Source organism: Apteryx mantelli, chromosome 14 (assembly GCF_036417845.1).
Source record: "Apteryx mantelli isolate bAptMan1 chromosome 14, bAptMan1.hap1, whole genome shotgun sequence".
Taxonomy (NCBI): Eukaryota; Metazoa; Chordata; class Aves; order Apterygiformes; family Apterygidae; genus Apteryx; species Apteryx mantelli.
In genome coordinates this window covers 17,743,098-17,767,166 of record NC_089991.1, presented here as the reverse complement: position 1 = coordinate 17,767,166, position 24,069 = coordinate 17,743,098, and the positions used below count along the sequence as shown (strand labels likewise).

The following is a 24,069-nucleotide window of genomic DNA, read 5'->3' as shown; positions in this document are numbered from 1 at the left end:
ATGAGCAGTCAGATGAAAGTATGATGCAGCAGGACTACACACAATCAGAGTTTGAAAGCTGAAAGGAACCCATTTACTATTTCTTAAACAGTTTTTTAGATTACCAAAAGGAGATAATTTCATCACATTATATTAAACAGTGAATACAGTTTTTTGTCATTTCATAGAGTGATGTGTCATTTTTCTTCCCAATGTTGATTTTTTTTTTACTCCGTAATATCTGTAGGCTGTTGCCCTCTCTTATTATTTCACAATTTACATTTAATTCCTATTTTTGTATTTTGTCTTCCCACAAGTTCCTTGAATATATTCTTGTCTCTTTAGTAAGCTTAAATATTTTTATTTGTGGTTTTGCTTGACTTGCAGAATCATGTTACAGAGCTACATTAGCCACACTTACAAAATCCATTTCACATCTTTCAATTTGTCATTTCCCTATTCAGCAAATAAAGTTATATTCTTAAAGGCAAACGTACTTCTAACCTCAATGAATAAAATCTGTAAGTGTCCTGAAGTGCAAAACAATACAAACGGTGCCTCTTAACAAAGAAATACAGCAACAAATAATCAGTATAAATGAACCCATAAATGATCAACTGGTGATCTCTATAAATAGCATCTGGCAGAGCAACGCTTCCCTCAGGAGACCTGAGACATTTTTACACTGATATTGAACACTTTTCAGAGAGAACGACCACAGATTTATTTGATAGGTATATCTGGCTAGGCATTATATTAGCAAAATTTAACCTTCAGTACCCCACATGATCACCCTTCCCCTGAAAGATGGTCTCTTTTCAGTATGCTGGGCTAGGTTATAAAGCATGTCTCGCTAAATCGTCTCAAAGCTTTTTCATCTCTCCCCCCACCCCAACTTCCCGCAAAACTTGCTCTGCCTCCGCTCGTCCCTGCCAGCGCTTTGTTCCCACGGGGCTCCAGACCTGTGCTTCCGGGCTGAAATCCTAGACTGCTAAACACATTTTAGAGTATTCAGTATTTGCACTGGTGAAAGTGAGAACAGACCCCGTTTCACACCCGTTATGATACCCAGGACGTTGCCTTGTCTGCGTGGGTGGTAGGAGAACTACAGAGCATGTGGAGCGCAGCATGGGCAGCAATAATACTGTTACAAATTGAGAAAACGGGCACTGCTGAGGAAGCCACTCTTGCAGCTTTGAGTAGAAAAAGACAAAACCTGTACTGCACAACTAATAATTTTGCTACTAATTAAACTACTAAATTCAAACACTATTTCTCAAAAATGTCGAAGTTAACCATTGCTATGCTGTTACATCAGGCTGCTCAGTTTGTGACACACCGCACGCCTGGGTAGTGCAGCACCAGGCACTACCACAATGAGGAACACGACTAAGTTACACGACTTCACTCAGCTTCACGCTGAGTGAAGAGGGCACTTTATGCTGACTACCCCAGCAGTATCTTTTAACAGCTTCTGGGGAGTGCTACCAGCATCTGTGAAAAAGATTTCCTGAGAATTATCCTAGACTGTGTTCTGCACTCGTGCATTAAAAAACAAACAAGAACACCCCCAAAAGCCCAAACCCCCACAATACACAAAATAAAACAAGCTTTTGGTCCCCAGTTTCTTGCCAAGGATTCAGAGTATACTTGTCTGGCTGGGTATCCTTGAAAGGCTCAACGGCTCTCTTCCCCGTGGTGCCCTCAGACAAGCTTACAAAGCTACTGCTCTTTCTCAGAGTGACTGGTACCAGTCAGCGAGACCCTCTGCACGCGCGACAGGCATAACCCCAACAGCACCTGCACCACGACACAGACACGTCTCTGCTACTCAGAAAGCAGGGAGCTTAAGCACCATGAGTGGTGCACTACAAGAAAACAGTAACCATTCACAGGTTTGTACTATTAACTTCCAGAGAAATATTAATGCAAATAAAATAAATAAATAAATAAATAAGGCCTGGAGACAGAATGGGAAAAAGGGGGACAGGGGCTGAGAATGGGGAGTCTGAGAAGGGAATTTTGTATTATCACTTGGCCAAGACTCTCCCTTATTTTCAATGTGTGAAAATGGGATCTCTTTGAACTCTGTCTTCACGGAGCCTTTGAGGTGTGCTCTGGTGGACACGTCCCATCCCTGACAAATGCAGTGAAGAGCAGGCAAACAGATGACCGCTCTTAGAAGATATGAGTACATGCCAGCATCCCAACAGATGCAGATTCATGCACATGGATGTTGCTTTCCTGCTTTTGATTATTGCCCCTTAGCTGACACTTACTTTCAACGCAAATTTAAGAACAGAACCTTCTCTAATGAAGAATTAATCTTGCAAAATGCAGATCCCTCAGTTTGCATTGATTTCAAGTGAAATCTGATAGTGGTGACTGGCAGCCAGATGCCCTCTGCCTCTCAGAGGTTCCAACTTTGCATGATTTTCCCTTTTTTCAGTCCTGGTTTCCAAAATGTCTAGCATATTTGATTTCAGTGAAGTCTGGATAAGACAAATGAGTGGTTATCTGACCCTACAAGTAAAAAACAACAAACACAACAAGAAATCAAATGAAATGTAGGTTGCCATTTGTCAAAAACAAATCAAAGGCAGAGAAAATAAATAAAGTGATGTATAAAGCAACCACTTGTGTGAACTGTATTAATGAATCCCGATCTATGGAATCAGAGTCAAAAAGACTACCAGCCTTACATCATCATTAAAGTCATCTAAATTAAAAAATACTCTTCATGTGAATGGCAAAAATGGTAGCCAGTCTAACAAACATTAGCTGGTTATATGTCAGCGTTTCTGGGGGCTGTGTCATTTGCAATGCTCTAGACTCTTTACTAAAGTACTTTACAGTTTGAGCATTCTATTTTTTAACAGCAAAAATTATAAATGTGAATGAACATGAAACTTCACACAAGCACATACATTAATATCTTACTGATTTGTGGGAAGAAAATAACTCAAGTTGACAGCTAAAGACTACATGTTTATGAAAACTGGTGCATATACCTGTTTTGTACAGAGTAGAGCGAAGATGAGACTTCTGCGTCCAGGGCTTATTTTATCAGAACCCCACAACCTTTATTATTTGACTGTCACAGAAACAAATGAATACTTTTGTGGATATGGGAAAGGTAACAGAACACATTAAACACTTATTTGCCTGCTATTATAGCCACAAACCACCTGCTATGATGCTTTCTCAGAGCAAGAAATTTACCAAAATGTCTGCTCTGTGCACCACTATTTTGGGGCTGTAAATTTCAATACATAGGGGAATAAAAAAAAGAAATTTTATTTGCTTAATTAACTGCCACAGCCTTTGGCAAATCAGCTTTTCAAATAATGAGATTCATTTCACATAGCACAGAAGGGAATGCAGTATTTTAAGTTTATGCAGAAAACTGAAGTTTATTTTAAACCTCATGTGTCTTTAAGACCAAATAACACTAAAGAATAGAATGAGTGATATTATTTTTCCTATGCAGTGTATACACTAAAGATGTAATGCAAGTGTGCTGCTCTCCTAATTTCTTTCTTTCAGCTTCTAAGTCCTAGCTCTTTCACATGATAGTAGTAGATAAAATAGCACCAGCACTCTCAAAGCTATCAGTGAGTCTCAACATACCATTTTCAAGAGGAGCAACTTTAAACCCACTGAAGCTTTTAGCTTCCACAGAAAATAATAGTTCTATTGTTTTCAAAGGAAAGTGTAAGTAGTCAAAATCACCACTTTTTAACATGCTGACACTTTGATGGCCAGATGTTCTTCTAAGCTCAAAGCTAGACTGTCAGAAGTCATAGCAGTTTAGAGGCTCTCGTAAAAATATGGTATCTTATGTTAGGCAGGAACCTTTAGTGAAAGAGACAGGGAGACTTTCTTTTGCCTTTTCTTCTTTCTTCTTATTTGTATTTTTCCCCTCAAGTTTGGCATGAATCTAAAGAACTAAAAACTAATTTAACATGACAAATGCTTTCATCACTCCCCTCACTTCTGAAGTGAACACTCTAACAAAGACAGTATGTGCGGTATATGCTTTTCTTCTGACACATTATAAATTACTTTCTTGTAACTGGGTTTTACAACCAGTCCAATATCTTCAGGATGTCCTAATTTGAATGGCTGGTTCTGCATTCTTCAAGTGTCACCCAGGATAATGGGAATAACTCCTGAGTTTGGGAAATGCCGTGCGTCGCAGACAGCATTGTAGTACTATTTTATTTACATACTGCATGCTGAAATTTGCCACGATGTTGTGAAATATTACAAAGTTATGCTATAAATTTCATTTATGTCAGTCCTACTGAAGAAACAGAGAAGTGATAATCCTGGGTTAGCTAAACAGGTCACGTTTTGTGTATAATCTAAGTAAAAAGTTAACTGAAGTAAATTTCTCATATTTTCTGCCATTAAAATATAACACATTCAGCCACAGCAACATCTTAAAATGCTCTTTTTCACAGAAACTATCTCAAAGATTTTTGCCTCTATCTTTTCCTTTACCAAAAAAAAAAAAAAAGAAAAGAAAAAGAAACTGCTTGTCTTGCTTTATTTTCAACCTGGTGAAAATGATGCGTGTAGGAGTTTCTGCAGAAACTCCTCCAGGGAAATGGAATTTAGGTATAGAACTGCATGTCCAAGGCAGTAAACCGTAAGCATAGGAAACTAAGCATATTTGCACGTACACAGAGACACTGCCATACAGGTCAGTGTAGGTCAGTGCACGGCAGACCGCAGGAATTTGTCCCAGATATCAGTCAGGATAAGTTCCAGAGGAAGACTTAGGAAACCTCAGGGTAGATAAAGATGGTACGGACAGGCCTATAAAGGGAGAGTCTACGTAACTTGCCACAGTTAGGTGGCATTTTACGATCTAAAGTATGAATCTGCATGTATCTTACAGAAGAAGAAAGAAGTTCCTTTGTAACAAGACATATTGTCACTATTTTCACAAATGTTTAACTTCTTTTTTTAATCTCAGTAATATCTTTAAATAACATCAATTACGCAGTGTGGCAAAAAGTTCCACAGGTTATTTATGCACTGCATATTTATTTTTTATAGCTTTAAATGTACTGTCATTTCGTTTCATTCATTCTTTTTCCTGTAGTATCATAAAGTCAATAGGAATGCCTAAATCATTTTCTTTTTAATATTTATTCTCTTCTTTACCTCTGTTATGACATTCTTTCTTTGTCTTTTTAAATCTCCCCTGTTTAGAAATCCTTTCATGCCATCCATAATCTCTGTCAGTCCTCTGAAAGCCATGTATTTGAACCTGTACATAGCATATTTTCAATGAACTGTTTCGATTCCCACATCTCTTTTATAATAGGACAATTCATTTCGAACCTCTAAAGTCTATGAGAACTTTGAAGTAGTCCTTCAGTACAATTTACTTCATACTTGCCAGCATTGCATTTTTCATTTAGTTCTACAATAGTCCTCACTGGCATTGTTATAAGATCTTCACAGATCATAGAGCATGGACAAACCTAATAGCAAACCATTTGCCACCAATTTTGATGATTTTTTCTGTAACTATTACTTTTAACATATGTAACCCTGGTAACATAACCTCTGCAATGGTGGAGAGCAAGAAATTGTTCTGTGTGGACTTGCATGGCAGAAAAACATTATCAGCGCCTTAAAAAATGCACCCATTCTTGAAGCACTGACAGTAAAATACATCGGAGGAATTACTGCAATATGGAGCACTGCAGTTCATCCTGCCTATCTTGGGGGAACTTAAACAACATCTTTCTTCATCCTAAGGCTTCCAGCTCCCCTGCTTGGATTAACAGCTCTCACTCTCCCACTGCCTCAACGATTTGGACTGAGCTGGGGTTTCGGTCTGCTCTGAACATTTCTCGAGCGGTCTGTTTTGGACCCCGGCGCGTCTCCTGCTGGCAGGCTGAGGTTCGGGGGCCGGGAGCCCGCCCGGCGGGGTGGGGGGCTGCGCCCACAGCTCCCTGCCCCGCACAGGGGCGTTTCGCCCCCAGCGAGGCACGGCACGCGCGGGGCGGCCCTGCCGGCGACTTCGCAAGGCCTTTTACAGCGAGGAGATGACTTAGCACCTTTAGTGCCCTATCGAGCACCTTAGGTGACGTAGCACGGGAGGGGAGCAGAGTCCCAGCGGTGGGGCGGGCGGATTAGTTTATGGCTAACGCTCTTCTGCTGCCCTCCACCCTGCGGAATGAACCGTACAAGTTTTTGCTGAGTGAGGGAATCAGGTTAACGAATGGCCTCACTGAAGCACACCCCTTTTACCCTTCTGTTCTTCCTACGTGCCTGCGGCCATGCAACTTCTTTTTAGTTTTCTTTCTTTTCTATTTCCATCCCTTTAAGTTATGATCACAGTGGATCCATCAAATCTATTCATAGGATTAACTGTATCTATTTTCTGGTTTTGACAGCTACTTTTCAAAGTACTTTTTCTTTACTTTGTATGGCATGAAGCTTGTCAGGTCTCATTATTTAATCCTTGAACCAACATTTGCTTTCTAAAACCTGCTTTCTCCTGTTCACTAGCCAACTCCTATGTGTTCATCACTCTCTAGTCAGCAAAGACGACCTCCAAAACTTGTCAAAACTGCTCTCCTATATCATTACTTGAAGTGATAGATCAATTGTCAATTATTAAAGGACAAAGCATTGCCTTATAGAATGTCTTCTCATAAACAGTAAGAAAGAAAAAATGCTATGAAACTGTATAAAGCATGTATAACCATGCTGCAAAGCTTTGCTTTAGCTTAGAGTAACATATATGCCAAGGAAAAATATATTTCATAATCCATCATTTCAAAGTTATGTACATGATTAAAATATTCACTTGCAATGTATAGCTTCCCATGTGCATAAGTACTCAAATAGGGAGCTATTGTATGGTAACTGTCAAATCCAATAAATCATGTGCTTTCCAATCTTTTTATTTATCTGTCAAACTAAGCCTGTGTTAGTCTGAGGTTTTCTACAGAAGAACTGTAGGTTGGTTATCTTTGTAATACCCAGTGTGCTGGCACGCAGGGGTCTGAACTGTGCTGGCCTAAAGAGACAGCAGCAATAAAGCAGCTACTCAGCTCTCTCTTACTCCTGTTATATATTAATCATACATGGAAGCTCATTAATGCAAAGAATGAGGTTTCCTTAGAAGGCAGTGTCTATCCTGTAGAGTCACATTTTACGGGAACAAAAAAATCATTCTCTTGAAATGGAGAGACGCAGCCCTATCTGGACCTCTGGCTTGCAACATATCCATCTCCCGCACAGTCAATCCCACCCTGTCCACACAAAGTCTTTGCTCATAAGTTTGAATCCCTGACAATCCTCAAAAGAACAGGCAGTGGTAGCTTTCTGGTGATGCAAATGCTAATCCACCCTCTGCTGTTTTGCTTTTCTTTAATTCTGCAGGATATTCCTCTCTCCCAGCCTGTCAGCTACCAGACTGGATGAAGTGGCAGATATCATCCAAGCAGATTCCTAACAGGGAGAAAATTCAGTGCATCTTTTCAGGGCTTTCTAGCCCTATGTATGAGCCTTGCTGACTACAGTAGTAACATATTAATATCAGCACAAATAGTTTCAGAGATGAAATAAAAACCAAACATAACATGTCTGGCAAGTATTAACACAAGATATGGACAAGCTACTGTAATGCTGCAATTTACTCAGGGAAGCTAGAGAGGTTGTGCAGGCTGTCATTATCATCTATGTGCTGTTGAGGGCTCTGTAAAAGGTACAAAATGCACAGCTAATTTGTGCAGACACTTAGAAAAAGCTCCAGAACACCAGACAACAAAGGGGATATCAGGGGAAAAAAATCAGAACAAATTAAACTAGGAAAGACAAAAGAACAGCAGCATGTTAAAAAAATTCTCAAAAGACCACAGAAGAAATTATAACATGGTCATTATTAATAATATTAATTAAGTATAATGTGGTCATTATTAATATATTGATTATAGGAAATAAGTGCAAAATTTAATTTTCTTTCTATATTTGTGCCTACAGAATACTGAGGATGTGTGGAACATGGAAACTAGCACACAAAATGGGACAGCCGCTATTCAGATTTAACACCAATAGCAATTTAGGCATGCAAACAGATATTTACTTGTTAATCAAAATGAATTTGTTTTTCTCTAAATGCAAAAAGCCATAGTAATATCTGAATTCAATCCAAGTAACTTCCATTATACATATTAGTCCACTACCTATCACATTTTTTCAAATATTTTTAAAACATACAGTAGTATATCCTAAAAATCATCATTATATCAACCTCTATTTGGATGAAGCAAGTGCGAGATATGCATATCTGACACCTGAAGTTAACACTATACACTTGAGAATCTGAATCCCTCTCTTGCTCTCACTTCTACTATGCCAGTGAGCAGGACTTGAAAATTTCTTTTTCTCTTCAACCAGTATAAAGAATAATAATCTTTTTTACACACTAAGAACACAAAGGCTTGAAAAAGAACTAAACCATCCTTTTACCTGCTGAGTCTCGATTTGCTGACATAGCCTAAACAAATACAATGTGATTAGACAGAGAAAACAGCCTTACCTATGAAATAAGCCAGGAGGATGGCAAGCAGGACTGCAGCAGCAATTGCAGATAAAGCAGCACATTTCCAGCTACAATACTTGGAGGGCTTTTTCAGCTTGAACGCATTTCTGGAGAAAGTATTTCTAGGTAACAGTCTGGGAGGTGGAGTGTAAACTGTTCCTGAGGTCAACGGGTAACCGGGGGAAGAACTACTGAAGAGTGGAGTAGTTCCAGAAGATGTCTTGAACAAGAAATGCCTGTAAAACAAAAAAATGAAACATCGCTGAAAATGGGAAGTCCTGTGAGAATAGGAGAGAGATGAGAATATATCTTATTCTTGTTCCTCCCCAGCTGCTGTAATGTCTTAAACTCAACAAAAAGAAAAAGAGTTCTGTATGAAGAAATAAGGAGCTGAAAACTCTCAAATTTTTTTTGCCACCAGAGCTTAACACTGTCACTAAACCGGTAAAGTATATCTATTAAAAAAAAAAAAAAAGTTTTAATTTTGTCAGGATATCCTTTCAAACCTTTCTGTAATTTGATACAACTTGTTCAGATATTAGCTAAAACACCAGTATGACCAGTTAAGTGACTTTTCACACCTGTTGAGATGGCACCTGTACGAAGTGGGAGCAGCCCAGTAACAGAGCTCAGATTCAGAAGTGATGTGACTATCAGTGCCTATTTGTCTGTACTTGATTAGGATAAAGCAACTAATTACAATATAAAATACCTGTATGTTTATTAGTTTATTAGAACTCTTAATTTTACTAGAAAGCATCCTTTCTGAGCTTACAGGTTTAGATGATTTCTCTGTGGGATCTACTACCCAACAAATACTCTAAGATCAAAAAATCTGCTAGTCTCATTAATACCCTTGGCAAAAGCTGCCAGGAAAAAAACATGCTGAGAAGCACTTTAGTACTGTAAGAGAGAGATTTTTGCCAGAATTAGAATTAACCATTTTTTAAAAAATGATATTCAGGTTTGATTTGACCAACTAAATCATCCAAAGCACAGGACTCAGCAGAAAAAGAGGACTGCCCAGACACTTGTGAGGAAAAAGGGAGAACACATAGTATCCAACAAATTCTCATAAAATGTTGCCAACATTTGGATACAGAAAACGGAGAAAGCAAACTAGAAGACTGGCACCTCTAGATCAACTCCTCGCGGTCAGGAAGAACTGGCTACAAGCACGTTCCTAGTAAATCACGAAAAGAGAAGCACAGAATAAAGGCAGCCGTCGTCAAGAGGGCCGGCTTTAATACTCTGGATCAACAAGACTGAATCAAAATCAATGCATCAATCGTTCAAACAGAAATGGTTCACTGTCAAATAGAAAGAATGGTGCAGCACAGTACAGCACTGAGCAATATTTTCATTAATTGTCATTTCATTAATGGTCAATGGAATAGGAAGACAGTTAATAAATCCGTACCTGAAATCAACCAGAGAAAGGAATACATGGGAGCAATTCTGAAAAAATGCTAATAATGGTATTAAAATAGAACACACGTCTCAAAAGATAGTGCAAAGTAGGGGAATAATCAGCTGCAGAGATACCAGAAGGAAAAACTGGCTAGGCATCATTTCTGAAAAAATCATGTGGAGGTTGCAGCAGACACCAAACTGAACACAAGTAAAAACTGTCATACTGTGAAAAAGAAGGAGGAAAGGGGAAAGGGGAAGGAAGGAGAAAGAGGAAGGAAGGAGAAAGAGGGAAAAGCAGGAAGAGGGGGAAGGGGAGAAATGTCCTCCATGTCCATTTTGGATGGGACTAATAGTAGTGGACCCAAGTTTCAGCAAGAAAAATTTTGTTTAGAAATCAGTGGAAAAAAATCTTGAACTGTATAGATATTTAAGTATCAGACAATCTGAATATTGTGCACTCTCTAGTACTGGAGATGCTAAGAAGTAGATATTGGGAATAGTTTGGACAAAGCTGCTGTTGCTTTGAAATGGAGACCTTTCAAGATCCATTCCAGACGCTAACACTTCATCGTTCTGAAAAATAATGAGTGCTCCCTCAAATCAATGAGACTGAAGATACTCAGTAACCTGTAAAATCAAAATTACAGTAAAAAAAAAAAAAAGTCTTATTTCAGGTGTAAAAATGTTAAATGTTCTTCTTCAGACCATCAGAATCAAGTAGGTTGCTCTCAAATCACCTGTTAGAACTTTAAAATCAATTTTAGTCACTGTTATTACAACAATGATTTGAAAGTTTGCAATTGAAATGCATTTCCTATGTATGTTTTCCACCCCATCATCAGGCACGTGCATACTTCTAAGCATACAGCTTACTGTATACTTACAATACAGAACACTGGAATTGATTTCAAACAGTATTAGAGCATTTGTTTTGAAATAAAACCCAGAGCATAATAAATTGCATAGGCTTTGCAGACAGTCAGTAAAAGGAAGGCTGGCTAGGCTTCCCCGTTCTATGATTAAACATTCACATTTGAAACGGTCTCTGAAAATCTGCTTTTTTATGCAGTCATTAACCAACTCCATTAACTAACATTAAGAATCCCTTATTTTGACACTGCAACAATTCAATTAAAATAGCTATTGGGGAAGAGACAGGGGTATCAGGCTGCTTGTGTGACGCTAGATCTATTGACATTTCTGTTCCCGTTGCCTGATTAACATCTGATTAACACTTGTTAGCACCCCCCAGTTTTAGCCCTTGCAGCTTGCTCTCTAGTGCCGAGCAGAGCACCTAGGAATTGAAGTGACCTGGAGCACACGGATGGACGGAAGGACAGAAGGAGGAGAGCGAGCTGGTGAGGTGGATGTGATGCAGAGAGGTCTAACGCAGGCTCACTTCTCACATCCACGCCAGGTCTGTGCCTGCCTCAGCCCCGGCCCTGCTTCTCCCCATAAATCCTCATGGCCTTGGCAGCCCTTTCAGCCTGGGGCTTAAGGGTCTACAGCAAACAGCTCTTATGGCTCTTCTTCTCAGCCCAAAAGCAGGTTTTATAGAACGAAACCGAAAATTGCAGTCCTTAGCACTTTGTCTGAAACGTTAAGGTTTTTAACCCACAAATTTTATGTCCTCTGTAGACGAGAAGGCAGCTTCAGTACCAATAAAAGTTTTAATATAAAGCATTGTTAAAGTAAACTCAGATATATAACAGAGCTCTGTTCCCATTAAAACTGAATTAATGAGTATCTCAAAATGTTTCAATGGAACATGTCAATCACATCCTGTTTCATGTGGAAGAAGAAGAAAAAAAATAAGACTTCCACTGTGATTCACTTTGAGATATATGAAGTATATAAAGGAAACCAAAATACTTACACATGCAAACATGACCTCTCTTATATTGCTAACACTGCTTACAACTTCACAGAAGCAAAAAAGGCTGACTGAAATGACACATGGAATTGTGTCATTCCCAAGGCAAAAGAGAGAAAAAATATTGTTGGAAAAACGCTGAATTTTGTCACACATGCAAGTCCTACCCATGTATTTTAAAGCTGAAAGCTTATCGACTCTGCAGAAGGACTTCTGACAAAATGGCAACCATCAGAAGATACTGTGCCATGTCAAGTACAGTAATTAGGTCTTCAGAAGTTATAGAAAATCATTTAACTAAAGATACGCTAAATACTCACCAAGCCATTTTGGAAACCTGGCCTTCTGTTCGGAAATTGGAGACTAGATTAGCAGAAGTACTAGTAGAGGACACTAGTAAGACTGAGAACATAATGGACAAAATGCTTGGAACCTCCAGAGTTTTAAGTCCAGATTCAGCTTCAAATGGAAATAAATTGACTTGTCTCAACCCTATCCCTAAAACCAATGATCCATAGCTAGATTTCTGTGTGGGATTTGACATGCTCTGCCACAACCAATTGTCTGTGGACCCGAGCTGCACAGAGAGAATGCAAGCATTTATCTATATTAATTACAGTCTCACAGCGGTAAGACTGTGAGATACTGCACACTGACTGCTTATTAAAAGAAATGATCTGATTTATACCCATGCACTTAACTTCAAATAGAGTCCATATTAGAATTAAATAAATAATTTATTTGATGTGTTACCTATTCACCTATCAAGCATTATAAAGAAAAACACATTCTGCATCTCATAATTAGATTTAGATTGGGACTCAATAGTAAGATTTAGACTGATTTGAGATTTATGTATTTAGATTGGGACTAAATTTACATTTGAAAAACATGGGAGTAAAGTTACTAAGTCTTAGCCTGAGTCTCTCTAATATTTTGTGCATTGTGAAGACATTCTTATACTGGAAAACAACAAAGTATGACTGTCAGTGTACAATGATTAAGTGTCCGCAAAAGCTATAGAAATATTTTGCATGCTGCTCCCAGAAAAAAAGTTAATATTGTAACTGCCTTATGCAATGCTCTTTTCTTTTACTGCTCTGCAGCTTCATGGGCTGTAAAGGGCAGTAACCTCCTTTGGTCGAAACAGCATCTGCTGTCGACACGCAGGATCGCAAACAGTGACCTCATCAGAACGGGCACTGCTTCGCCACATCCCTCCCTGGTGCCAGGAGAAAGGTGACGCCTGTGAAAGCAGAGCTTGCAAGGGGACATTTGTCCATAGTTCTGCAGACTAATGGTAAATGAAACAAGCTGTATTTTTTTTTATTGCTATTAATTCAGAGTTTTATATAGCATTTATTTTCCCCACAGGCCAATAGGACCTCTGGTGTTCAGGAAATAGTGGTCTGACAAAGACTGTACTAACTTCCATATTCTTTGAGAAAACAATTTTTTTTTTCTCCTTTCTGGCCAGATTATCATGGCAGCACACTGCAAGAATCAGTTGAGGGAAAAAAAATAAATAAATCATTTTTGTGATGAAAAACTGTAACAGAAAGGAAGAACAAGATACTTTCTAAAAGAAACTGCTTCCTTCCTTCCTCATACTATCCTAAATGCATTCTGTATGAAAAATGAAATACAGAGACCTGTAATGCTTAAATTTTAATAGTAATTAGTTAAACAAAACAGACACAAAGAGAGTAGTTATCAGCTCCCTTTATTGGTGCTAGCTCTTACAAATGATCCTTAAGCTGTGGTAAAACCATATCTGTCTCTAATTTTAGGTGACATTTACTCATAGAGGAAAAAACATAATGAAATATGGAGCATAACATGCTGGCTCTCACTGAAAAAATATCTTCTGTAGTCCTCCAAGTCCTTCTCCAAAAGGGTGGCTATGATTCATTTTATGTCAATAGAAGCCTCAAAGTGGCTGCCAAATTCAGACAGTGAAATTTCATGTCAGTTTTCTAATTTTCACAGAAAAAGAAAACAAGATTAAAGAGAACTATGAACTATTCTTATGCCTTTCATGCTGAGAATGAACTCTGAGTAGTTGATTGATGCAAGACTTGGTTACCTGCTTAAGTCTCTCTCAGTCTTTCCCCAAATGGGATTTAATATCATGTTCTTGCTGCCAGGTTCTGGCAGAATATGCAGGATTATCAGCCAACTTTACCCATCTAAGGGCTTCTTCTGATGTGGGAGTTTACTGTTCTCTTGGTCTCTGTGGCATGCAGCAGGGTGTAGTATTTTTGGAGGTTGATCACAGAAAACTCTAAATCTGGGTTTATAAGTATGACAAGTCCTCAATAACAGAAGTGCATTAATGATCAATAGAGGAAAAAAAACAATGTAGGAGGAAGAAAGATTGGTTAATCTCACTCCAAACTTGCTCCAAATTTTCCAGTGGCAGCCACTTTTTATGGTAAGCCTCTTTAAAGAAATACCTTTTAGATTTAGATAAAGGTTTTATTGAGATTGGTTGAGTTGATTTATCTAACTTAACTGATCAGTATTTTTACATAAATAGTCATGATCAACTGTGAATTATACATTTATTAATACAATTATTAATTATCTAAAGGAATACCTTTGTCTATTTGTCCACATCAAACACTGAAAGAAAATTCAAGCTCGCATTTCCCAAGGAACAAGTTACGTTCTCAGATATACTACCTCATATCCAAAGCCACTGAACTAATGTCAGAAGAGGAAGTCCAAACTGGCTGATGTGCATGAGAGCTGGTTTTGCCCTACAACATGCCTCATACTTTCAAGATGATCAAAGTGAACTGCTATAAATGTAAAACAGCTTCTCTTTTTCAAAATCATTTCCACGCGTACTATGTGAAGCCTTCCCTCAGACCCACGCTTCTGTTGTGTTCACTGCCCCAGAGGTTTTCCTGCTTCTTTCAATCACACTTGCTGTTCCAGTAGAAGACATTACCTCCAACTATAGGCCTCACTCAGACCCTCTGCTAATCACAGCTAAAACTACCCAGAGCTCTTAGCGGACATGCTGTAAAACAGAAGAAAGATGCTTAAACTTCAATCACATCCTCTAACGTGCGTCCACCAGCTGCTGTTCACATGGTATTTTAGTGGGCCCTGGTAAGGGGAAAGAACAAATTTTATCTCCAACTGGGTGAGCACGGCCCTACCTAACTTTATAGTCAGATTTTCAGGAGTAACACATCTTGAGATGTGGTCTGCAGACTGAGCTCTGAAAAAAGGGAGTAGACACCTTTAAAACTGAAGGGAAGTCTCTACCCCTCTTATTCTCTAGAGCCCAGGGACTTTGGTACTCTCCAAATGGGTTAAACATAAAAAACCCAAGTTTCTAAAATATTATCTATACGCACGTGTTTATATTTTATACTTACAAGAACTTAATTGTCCCAGTCGTGTCAAAACTGGAGTTTAAACTGATTAATGGAGAGCTATTTAAATTCTACTAAAATAAAACTATATGCTTCTGTAAATGAATCAGCCATTCTAAATCAGTGCACATACAGGCACCCTCGCACTCAAACACACGTTGTAAACAGACAGAGGGCAGTCCTCATGAGAGCACGCGATTTCAGGACGTTTCTCAGCTTGCTGCAGACAATCAATTTGTACCCAACTGTGCACAGTCCAGGAACTAAGAAAACTCCTTTAGGCACGGAAAGGATAATTCAGAAAGGACACACCAAAAGCGGAGTGGCACCTACCGCTGCAGCAGGAGCCTGGAAGCCCGCAGCAGCGCCCTGGCTTGCACCGAGGCTCTGCCACCAGCGCCCCAGCCCCCGAGAGGCTCCCGATTCCTTAAATGCTGGGCTCCTCAGCTCCCGAGGTAAAGTTTTGAAAAAATGCAAACGTTACGGCAGCGTGTCACGCATGTTGCCTTAAGCGCCAGACTAGCTTGTCACTGCCGTCTTGAAACTCTTCACAAAGACAGTCGGACACGCAGAAGCGCAGTAATTGAAAGCTGCCTGACAGCAAGGTAGTGCGTTGTACCAGAGGCAGGTGCCAGCCTTTCGGCAGCCTAATCTGTCATATTATTAAACAAAAATGAAGAAGCAACGTTCACAAAGCTGCAATTGAAAACAGAGTAGATTAAAAAAAAAAAAAAAAAAAAAAAAGGTGAAGCATCTGTATCGTTCCCCAGGCGCATTAGCTCTGCACTCTCCTGAGTGGATCCCTTTGTGCAGAACAACCTGCGTTTGGTCTGGGAGGTGCTAAGCGAGGTACTGCTGGACAAGCGTTGGTAGTCCTCTCTGTCCCTAATCCCTGCGGTAAGCTGCCGCCTTCCACCGCCCCTGGCCGGACGACACAACCGCGGCCCAGCCGCTGAGAGCGGCCGAGTTGTGACAAAGAGCCATGAGAAAGTCTACAGACTTGGAATAAAAATATGGAAAGAGGAAGGATTGTTGAGCTAGGGATCATTAGTTGCTCGAGAATTCCCAAGGGAGAACACCAACATGGAAAGGCACAAAATCTGAAAGGGAAAAACAGGGAGGCTAATAAGGCTGCACGGTCGAATCGTCAGCGTGACGGAGCTGGTGGCGCGTGACAACTCAGCAACACCAGGGACGCCGGGCCAGGAGAGACCTTCCGGGTGCCTCACGCTCCGGGTGGTGAACACACTATCGCTTAGCTCATCAGCTTAAATCCTAGCTAGCTTTCGCAGGTGTTAACCAATAAATAATTGCTTTACACTTTAAAGTTAAGCATATCCTTCTTCCAGAGTCTCTTTGAGCCCAACTAAAGATCCTTGGACAATCTGACTCATAAGCAGGCGTTAACAGTTTTTGCTAGTTTGTGTCAGATGAATCTTCACTTAAGCCAAGCTGACAAGTTGTTGCACAGTAAAGTTCTTAAAAACGGCATAACTGTTTATTCTCCAGGGAGCACTGCTAGTTAATGCCTGTTAAAAAAATAACAGGAATAGCTACAGATGTGAATGCAAAGAACCAGTTACTCTGCACATGCACTTACATTAAACAGGAGCAGGCTCAGCAATGCAGCTATTGAACAGTTTTAGGCAGCTCTGAATAAGCTCAGACTAGAGGACCTTTGCCTTTTGCAGTGGGAAGGCTTGCTGTAAAGTCCGAAGTACTATGTTGCATAGTGCAGTGACAATGATGAAACCCAATAATGCCTACATTTGTTATTCCTGTAACAATGATAAAGACAACTGTAGTTTGCATTTCAAAAGGTCCTTTAATTTTTAGCTCTCTACATCAATTAATGAACTAAATTTCAAAACACTTCTTTAATAAAAGGCACACATGTAAGCTCTTCACTTTCTCTTAATTCAACTACTTGCTTAAGTGAAAGTAAAGAAAAAACACTAGCAACTGGGCTAAATTAATAAGCTATTTCAATTCTACAAGTAATAGAATTGTATAATAATAAATTCAAGTCTCTAAAATAATTTTGCGATCAGTCTACATATAAATGTAACAAAAATAAAAACCTAAATTACATCAGTTGAGTTAAAAAAAATTTTTAATAAAAAGTAACACCCTAAACCCAGTCAGTCACATTGCCTGCTCATTCTTCACAACTCAAAACTTAAAAATGTAAATCAACAAAATAATGAAAACATGCAACTATTTGCAATCTGTAAAAACTCTGAGCGTATGTATAAGTGAGTAGGAGTACATCTAGATTGATTTTCAGAACCATCACTATATTATCCTGCTTTTGTACTGTTTTCTTCCACCCTCTTTTTCCTCTCTCATCAGAGTTTACATTTGTTAGGAAAACAGCACTACGGTAGTCTGCTAAAAGTGACCTTTCTACAGTGTTTCTGGAATTCCTCCAAGTACATGGCCAAAATGTGCATGAAGTCCCTGGGGATGCTTCCGGCTGTGCTTTACTTGACTCTTCAAAATGCTTTTGCTTTTAGACAGATCGAGAATCTACCTGTGCAGATCCCACTTATGTGACCCTTCCTGCAACCTTCATGTGCAGGAACTGTTCTTTAATTGCTGCCCAGGAAAACAAGGGAACAAAGGAGTCAGTTCTTGCTCTTGCCCTCAAGCTGCTATAGCATATATAGCTATAGCCTGCAGTCTCACAGTTTAAATAGCTGGTAAGAGAAGACCACGTAAGACAAAGCAGAATTAGAGTGAGAAGTTATTCCACTGTTTGAAGCAGTATTCTGCTGTTTGCTATGCCCAACATATCCTAGGAATTTCCATTAACAAAGGGAAGGAAAATTTTGTTTCACTAGTCTGTTCCAGAACATTTTGCATCATGTATAAAGATATCAAAATATTGAGACTATTGCCGAGAGCAGCTTTAACTTGGAGTTTCTATATATCCAGACACTCCAATTTTACATATTCGGTTCGGAAGCAGCTGATCTTGACATTCTAATGTGGTACAACATCCGAATTCAGTATTAACAAAGTTTCAGATACTGAATTTCCTTCTCTTAAAAAATAGTATCTCAGTACTAAAACCCATGTACTAAAACTTCACGTACTCTGTTGGCTCTTTGGCAACGACAGCTCTAGGCTGTGCATAGGCACTACGGTCTGCATCCACCCCCTCCCTGCCTGGGAGGCTGCAGCCACACGAGCGCTGAGCCAGATGTTTTGCTGCTATGATGCTCCATGACGGCATGTTCCTGTACTGCACTGGTGCAAACTGGAGCATGTAGCTCATGTTGCTACTCCATCCGTTAGTCTGCCATCTCTGTTTGTCCTAGTTTCCTCTCCTCAGGCTCACCCCTAGAGACACTGCTGGAATTAGACTCGCAAAGTAAGAAATCTGGACTGAACCCCAGGAGCAAGCTAATATTTTGAACAACAACATGATTTTGTTAAAAGTTGATTTTAAGAGATCACTCAATTTTTGAAGTGAGTTTTGCTCAGATGATCCCAAATTTGGACCATTACCCTTATACTACAACCCACAAGATCTTCTAAGAAAATGTGAATTTTGTAATCATCGGAACAGTCACCATCCTCCTTTCCCCTGAAATGCAGGAGAAATGCTAGTATGTAATATTCTTCATTAAAGCCTAGTAACAAAGCTTTGTGAGCAAGCTCAAAGAAACTCTAAACAAAAATGAGTTAACATACACACAAAACTTATCTTAACAACTATAAGATTGTGCTTAAAAATATTTTAAGTAATGAAGAATGAGACTAATTTTATTTACTTCCCCCCCCCTCCGAATTCAGTGTTATTAATTGTAAAGGTACCAACTAAATTCATATCAACACAGAGTACAAAAACCAGCATTAGTCCATTAGGCAATCTCAGACAAACATCTATCCACGAAAAATTAGAAACGCTGAGTTTCTAGATGATGAGTTATCCTCTTTCACGAGTCATTACACTTCTGACTGGCACCCGCAGATAGCCCCGCGCGCGGTTCCCGCAGCAGAGACGACTGGCGGTGCCGCGAGCGATGTAGACTCTGCTTGCAAAGGCGCAGCTCCCTCGCAGAGGATCCCCCACCGCCTTTCAGCCCTCACAGCGCAACGCTCCCTCTCTCGCCGCCTGCAAACAACGGGCCCTGCACCCGCACGCTCAGCGGCTGCGTTCCCATCACTCATCCTCACAAAAAGCAAGGATCAAAGAAGCAATGAAGGAACACCTCTAAACTGGAGAATGTGGAAGCCAGCACTCTGGGGAGGAGGAGGAGGAGGAGGAGACGGTTTGAAACAGACTGCAGGAGGACAATAAAAGTTAAAGAGCATTAAACGGCAGCTCCGAGCTGAAAGGTAAAGCAGCTAAGTACTGCAGAAATGAACCATAAAAGGGGCATCACGGCATGTTATGGTGATGCATTTGTACCTCTTTAAAGATAATTCAGCCCTTCCATTATAGACCCTTATTTCAAAGAAAAAATAACAACTATGTAGCCAAACCAGAGACTTGTTGTGCCCATAAAGAAACAGCAGACTAAGATATAATCAATAGTTGTTTGCCTTGAGCCAGACGTAAGCACACTAAAACAGTATAACTAGCAGCAGTGTATAAACAGTCTGTAATATTGCAACTCTACTAACAGCAGCAAGCTACTGCAATACAGCTAAGAGTAATTACATAAAAAATACAGAACCGCAAAGGGGTAAATGGAGACTGGTGGTATAGTTGTCTGAAGAGGGTATATTAAAAAAAAAAAAAAAAAAGTGCAAGCAGCAAGATCTGCAAGAAAAGATGTAGAGCAGGCAGGAAAGATGGCTGCTTGGGAAACTAAAATAATCCTGTGGAAAAAGCAGGCGAGCTATTTGCCGGAACCAGAATAAGCCTGCAGAATAAGCCAAAAGGATGTCTGCTGAAACCCGAGCAAGGCCTGGTCCCAAAATAAGATGCGCAGCACCCAAGGCAGACAAAATCATTCCCTCTTCTTTTCAGGAGGAGGCGCCTCATCTCCTGCACGGGACTCTTGGCCACGCGGTGCAGCCGCACCTCCGGCTCCCGTCTCCACTCGTTCGGGACTGGGCTGCCCGGAGGGACCCGGCCCCGCTGTCGCCTGCCGCGGCCGGGGCTGCCGAGGGACCCTGCGACCAGCAGCGGCTCCGGCCCCGCAGGGCTGCCGGGCGGCGAAGCGCAGCCTGTGCCGGGCTCCCCCCAGCACCCCTGCCCCAGCACGGTCTCTTAAACACTCCCATCACAGCCATTGCTAATTTCCTGATTTATTTTTATATATTTACACGTATAAATATATCTGGTCTGACATATCACATTCATCCTTCCAAGCACAATGCTGTAGTAATAAGAAAGGACACCTGCAAGCTTTGCATATAGTTACTTTAAATTTATTTAGTTTGTAGCCTAAAAATTTATTAAAAATGGAGTATTTCATCAACATATTTTGTGTTTTCATTTAAAAACAAACTTACTTCACATCAAAAGGAATTAAAACAAATGTGATTATTCCCCCCTCCCCAATCAATACCGAAACAAGAGCCAGGAAGAAAGGATGCATTTGGAAAAACTGCTGTCTCCTGCACAGTCTGGGGATTTAGCCTGAACAACCTAAGACTGGAAAGGAAAGAAGGAATGGAAAATCATTCCTACCAGGAAACACCAGTATGCAGTTACACGCTGTATTATTCAGTGATTTCAGTGCTTGGTACTGTTAGATAAGGAGATGTCTGGAATCTAAATTGTGATCTGAATTTTGTAGTGCCGACATAAAGCGTTCCCTTCAGATAGCTCCGGTATCAACTTTTTGTTTCACAATCAGTAACGTGACCACTTGTGTATTACTTTCACTTGGGAGAAGAACCTACTGAAGGTAACTGAAAAGTGAAAAATAAAAGTTGTAAAACTACCTTTCCTGATAAAAGCAGGTGCTGTCAGCAGTAACTTTGCCTGCTGAGCAGCTCTGCTATTGAGATTAATAAGCTGACAACAAGAAAAAAATTAAAGCGTAGTGCCGTATGAAGAGGCAGTGCAAGTGGGATCAGTGTGTCACATCAAGGCGAAGCTATAAAATAAAGGCTGAACTAAAAAGTTATCAAAAAGGCCTCATTCATTTTTGTGGCTTGTGATATGAATTTAGAGGAAATACCAGTTTTAGAAAAGGTAAAAGAATTACAGGCTAATTCTCAAAGTCTCCAACGTTTCTGCAGGCATCAATTTTAGTAAAACTTGCTGAAAACCAGAAAAAGAACAAGATCATCATCTTCTGGGTTAATACTCTTGTGATGAAACTTGTCACCAAGTCCTGTCAGGTATGTAATTTCAGAAAAGAAGAAAAATCAATCCCGAAGCAGCTTTGGAATAGTCTTGGAATACAATTCTGTGAGGATGTTTTATATTATCTTAATGTTTGGCTACGCAAAACTTACAGAAAACCTTGAAGTAACGGCTGGGTATTCTGCAGCCTCCAAAAATAATAGCTTATGCAAAGTAACCTTTTGCCATCAGCTTGAACACATATGTATTGCCCGAGATTTTATGACGAAAAATAGAAAAGAAGATGATCTAAAGTCTGTAATTGAATTGACTAGCTTCTACTGACAAGGGATCAGTAAGCACAAAATCAGAAAGTAAAATAAAAATACCAAGGTAAATAAGTTCCGTTTCTTGGGGATGCCAATATTACAATATTCATTTTGCAAATATCCCAAAGAATTCCCTGCCTATCGAGTGTTTGGTAAAATGACACAACCTTAAAACGTGAGAACTGACATATTTCAGATACTGTTGCATTCAAGAACAACTTTATATGAAAACAGATTGTCAAGTAAGAGTAGAGACTTACTTTAGATTAGAATTAACAGTATCTGTTCTCATCTTGGGCAATGAACTACACAGCGACAGTTGGTCCAGGCTGAGTAGAGCTACCATTTTTATATCTTGCAGTTCTTAATAATAAATACCAAATCCAGGATGCCAAAATTAAGTCCCAAATAGTGGCAGATACTCTACACAGAAACAGCAGGTAACAGTGTTTCACACCTCAGAAATTTTTTGGCCAAAGTTAGCTCCTAAGTCTTCAGCAGTGAGAAACCCTTTCCGTCCTCTTTTTGGAGATCTTAGGCTTCAGATCGCTTTCTTTTCTTTTCAGACTGTCCACTGTTTCATGGCACCCATCCTACCATTTTAACAAAGCATGTTAATATGAATAAAATACTTTCTGAGCATTTCAGAAATGTATCAAACTGGAAGGAGTATAGACTCCTTGTTTTTTATATATTATTTTCCACAGAACTAATCACGGTGCTACCACCTCTGATTTACTGATGGATAACAACTTATCAGCTGCAGGCTTAAACCCAGCTACACCAACTTCTCCTCGAGCTCCAAGGCAGAAGCCCACCTGCCTGCAGACCCACCGGGGATCGGGCTGGGGCTGCGCAGGGGGTTAAGCTACATCAGACCCAGCTGCGCCAAGATGCTCGCACTTTCTTCCAGCCTCTCCTCGGGGCAGACACAACACGCTGTGTGCGATCCGGCACAGCGGCCCTAAATTCCCAGAAGGGTCTAATTCAAACATAGCATCTTGGAAGCTGTGGCAATCAAGCAATTAAAACAACTGTATGAGTCAGCGCTACAGGCGGTCCAACTTCTCTAGCTGTCTTCCCTGTTCACAGCTATGCAGGCAAGCAAGACCATTCTATTACTCCGGCCACTTTTGTCACCTTCATTTTCCTTTGTACTTATTTTTCTAGACTAAAATAACTTTCCACTCCATTAATGAGAGAGGGCAGCCTCGAGATATTCAAATTTCTGCTCTCAGGCATTCTCAGGCGTGCATGGCGTGTCCGAACACCCTGCCTGCTCCGAAGAATGGCGCAGGCGGACAGAGCGGCGAGAGGACGGCATGCTTCTGTGAACAGGGATGCAAACACATGCTCCTGCAAACAGCATCACAAGGGCTAATTGCAATTTCTGGGAGATCAGCTCTGCTATTTAAAGCACAAGTTAAATATGTTGAACACTCCATACCCCAACTGACAGCAAAACACAACATTTAGAACTGCGGCATGTCAGAAATTCATTTATTTATTTATTTGGCAGGCCTAAATGCTGCACCTTTCAATTTATATGAGCTTGTTTGCCCCCCTGGGCATCAAGCTGTTAACATGTACAGAAGAGAGTAAAATGTGCTTGCATACTGATGAAATATAAATTAAAATTACAGTACTGTCAGTCTTGAATCTGGGATTGTTTCTCAAGATCTCCCAAAACACATAATTTCAAATGAGTCACTGTTTATTACTTCAGGAGAGGCAAAATGCATATTTTATCAGCAACACACAGTCAATATACCTTATAAGCAAGCTCCCCCTGAGTCTGTGAGTAAAATATGTTATACTAATACCATTAGCTGTGTGCACAAGAACTGTCCAGATGAATAATAGGCTTTAAAATGGGACATGTGAACAGAGAGATGTCTGTCTATCTTCCGGTGCCGAGCACATCAGAGGCTTGCAAGTAGTCCAAATGCAATAGCTCTCAATGTTGTGTCATGCAAAAAAAGTCCTTGAGACAAAGTCAGTTAAAAGCTCTCCTTATTGGCCAAAGGCTTTTCTGTTTTTCTGCCTCCCACGCAGTTTGGTTTTTGTATATATGAACACATAACACTCAATACACTAGTATAGCCAGATATGGGACCGTCCCAAACACAGAAAACCTCACCATCTCTGAAACTTGTTTCCCACCATAGTGATGTTCCTATTTAGCTGCCACACGAAGTGTCTGACTTTCTTCAACGGCCCCTACGTCCTCCCGACAAGCACGCAGGGGCATCCTCCCA

The 24,069-nt window shown here is 40.1% G+C and overlaps 1 protein-coding gene across 1 annotated transcript in view; it reads right to left on the bottom strand.

The window, feature by feature from the left end:
• Positions 1–24,069, bottom strand: part of TENM2 (teneurin transmembrane protein 2) — a 544,540-nt gene that overhangs the window by 163,744 nt on the left and 356,727 nt on the right. The window contains exon 6 of the mRNA XM_067304576.1: positions 8,552–8,790. Coding sequence (XP_067160677.1) covers positions 8,552–8,790 — 239 coding nt within the window. The remainder of the gene's footprint in view (positions 1–8,551; positions 8,791–24,069) is intronic.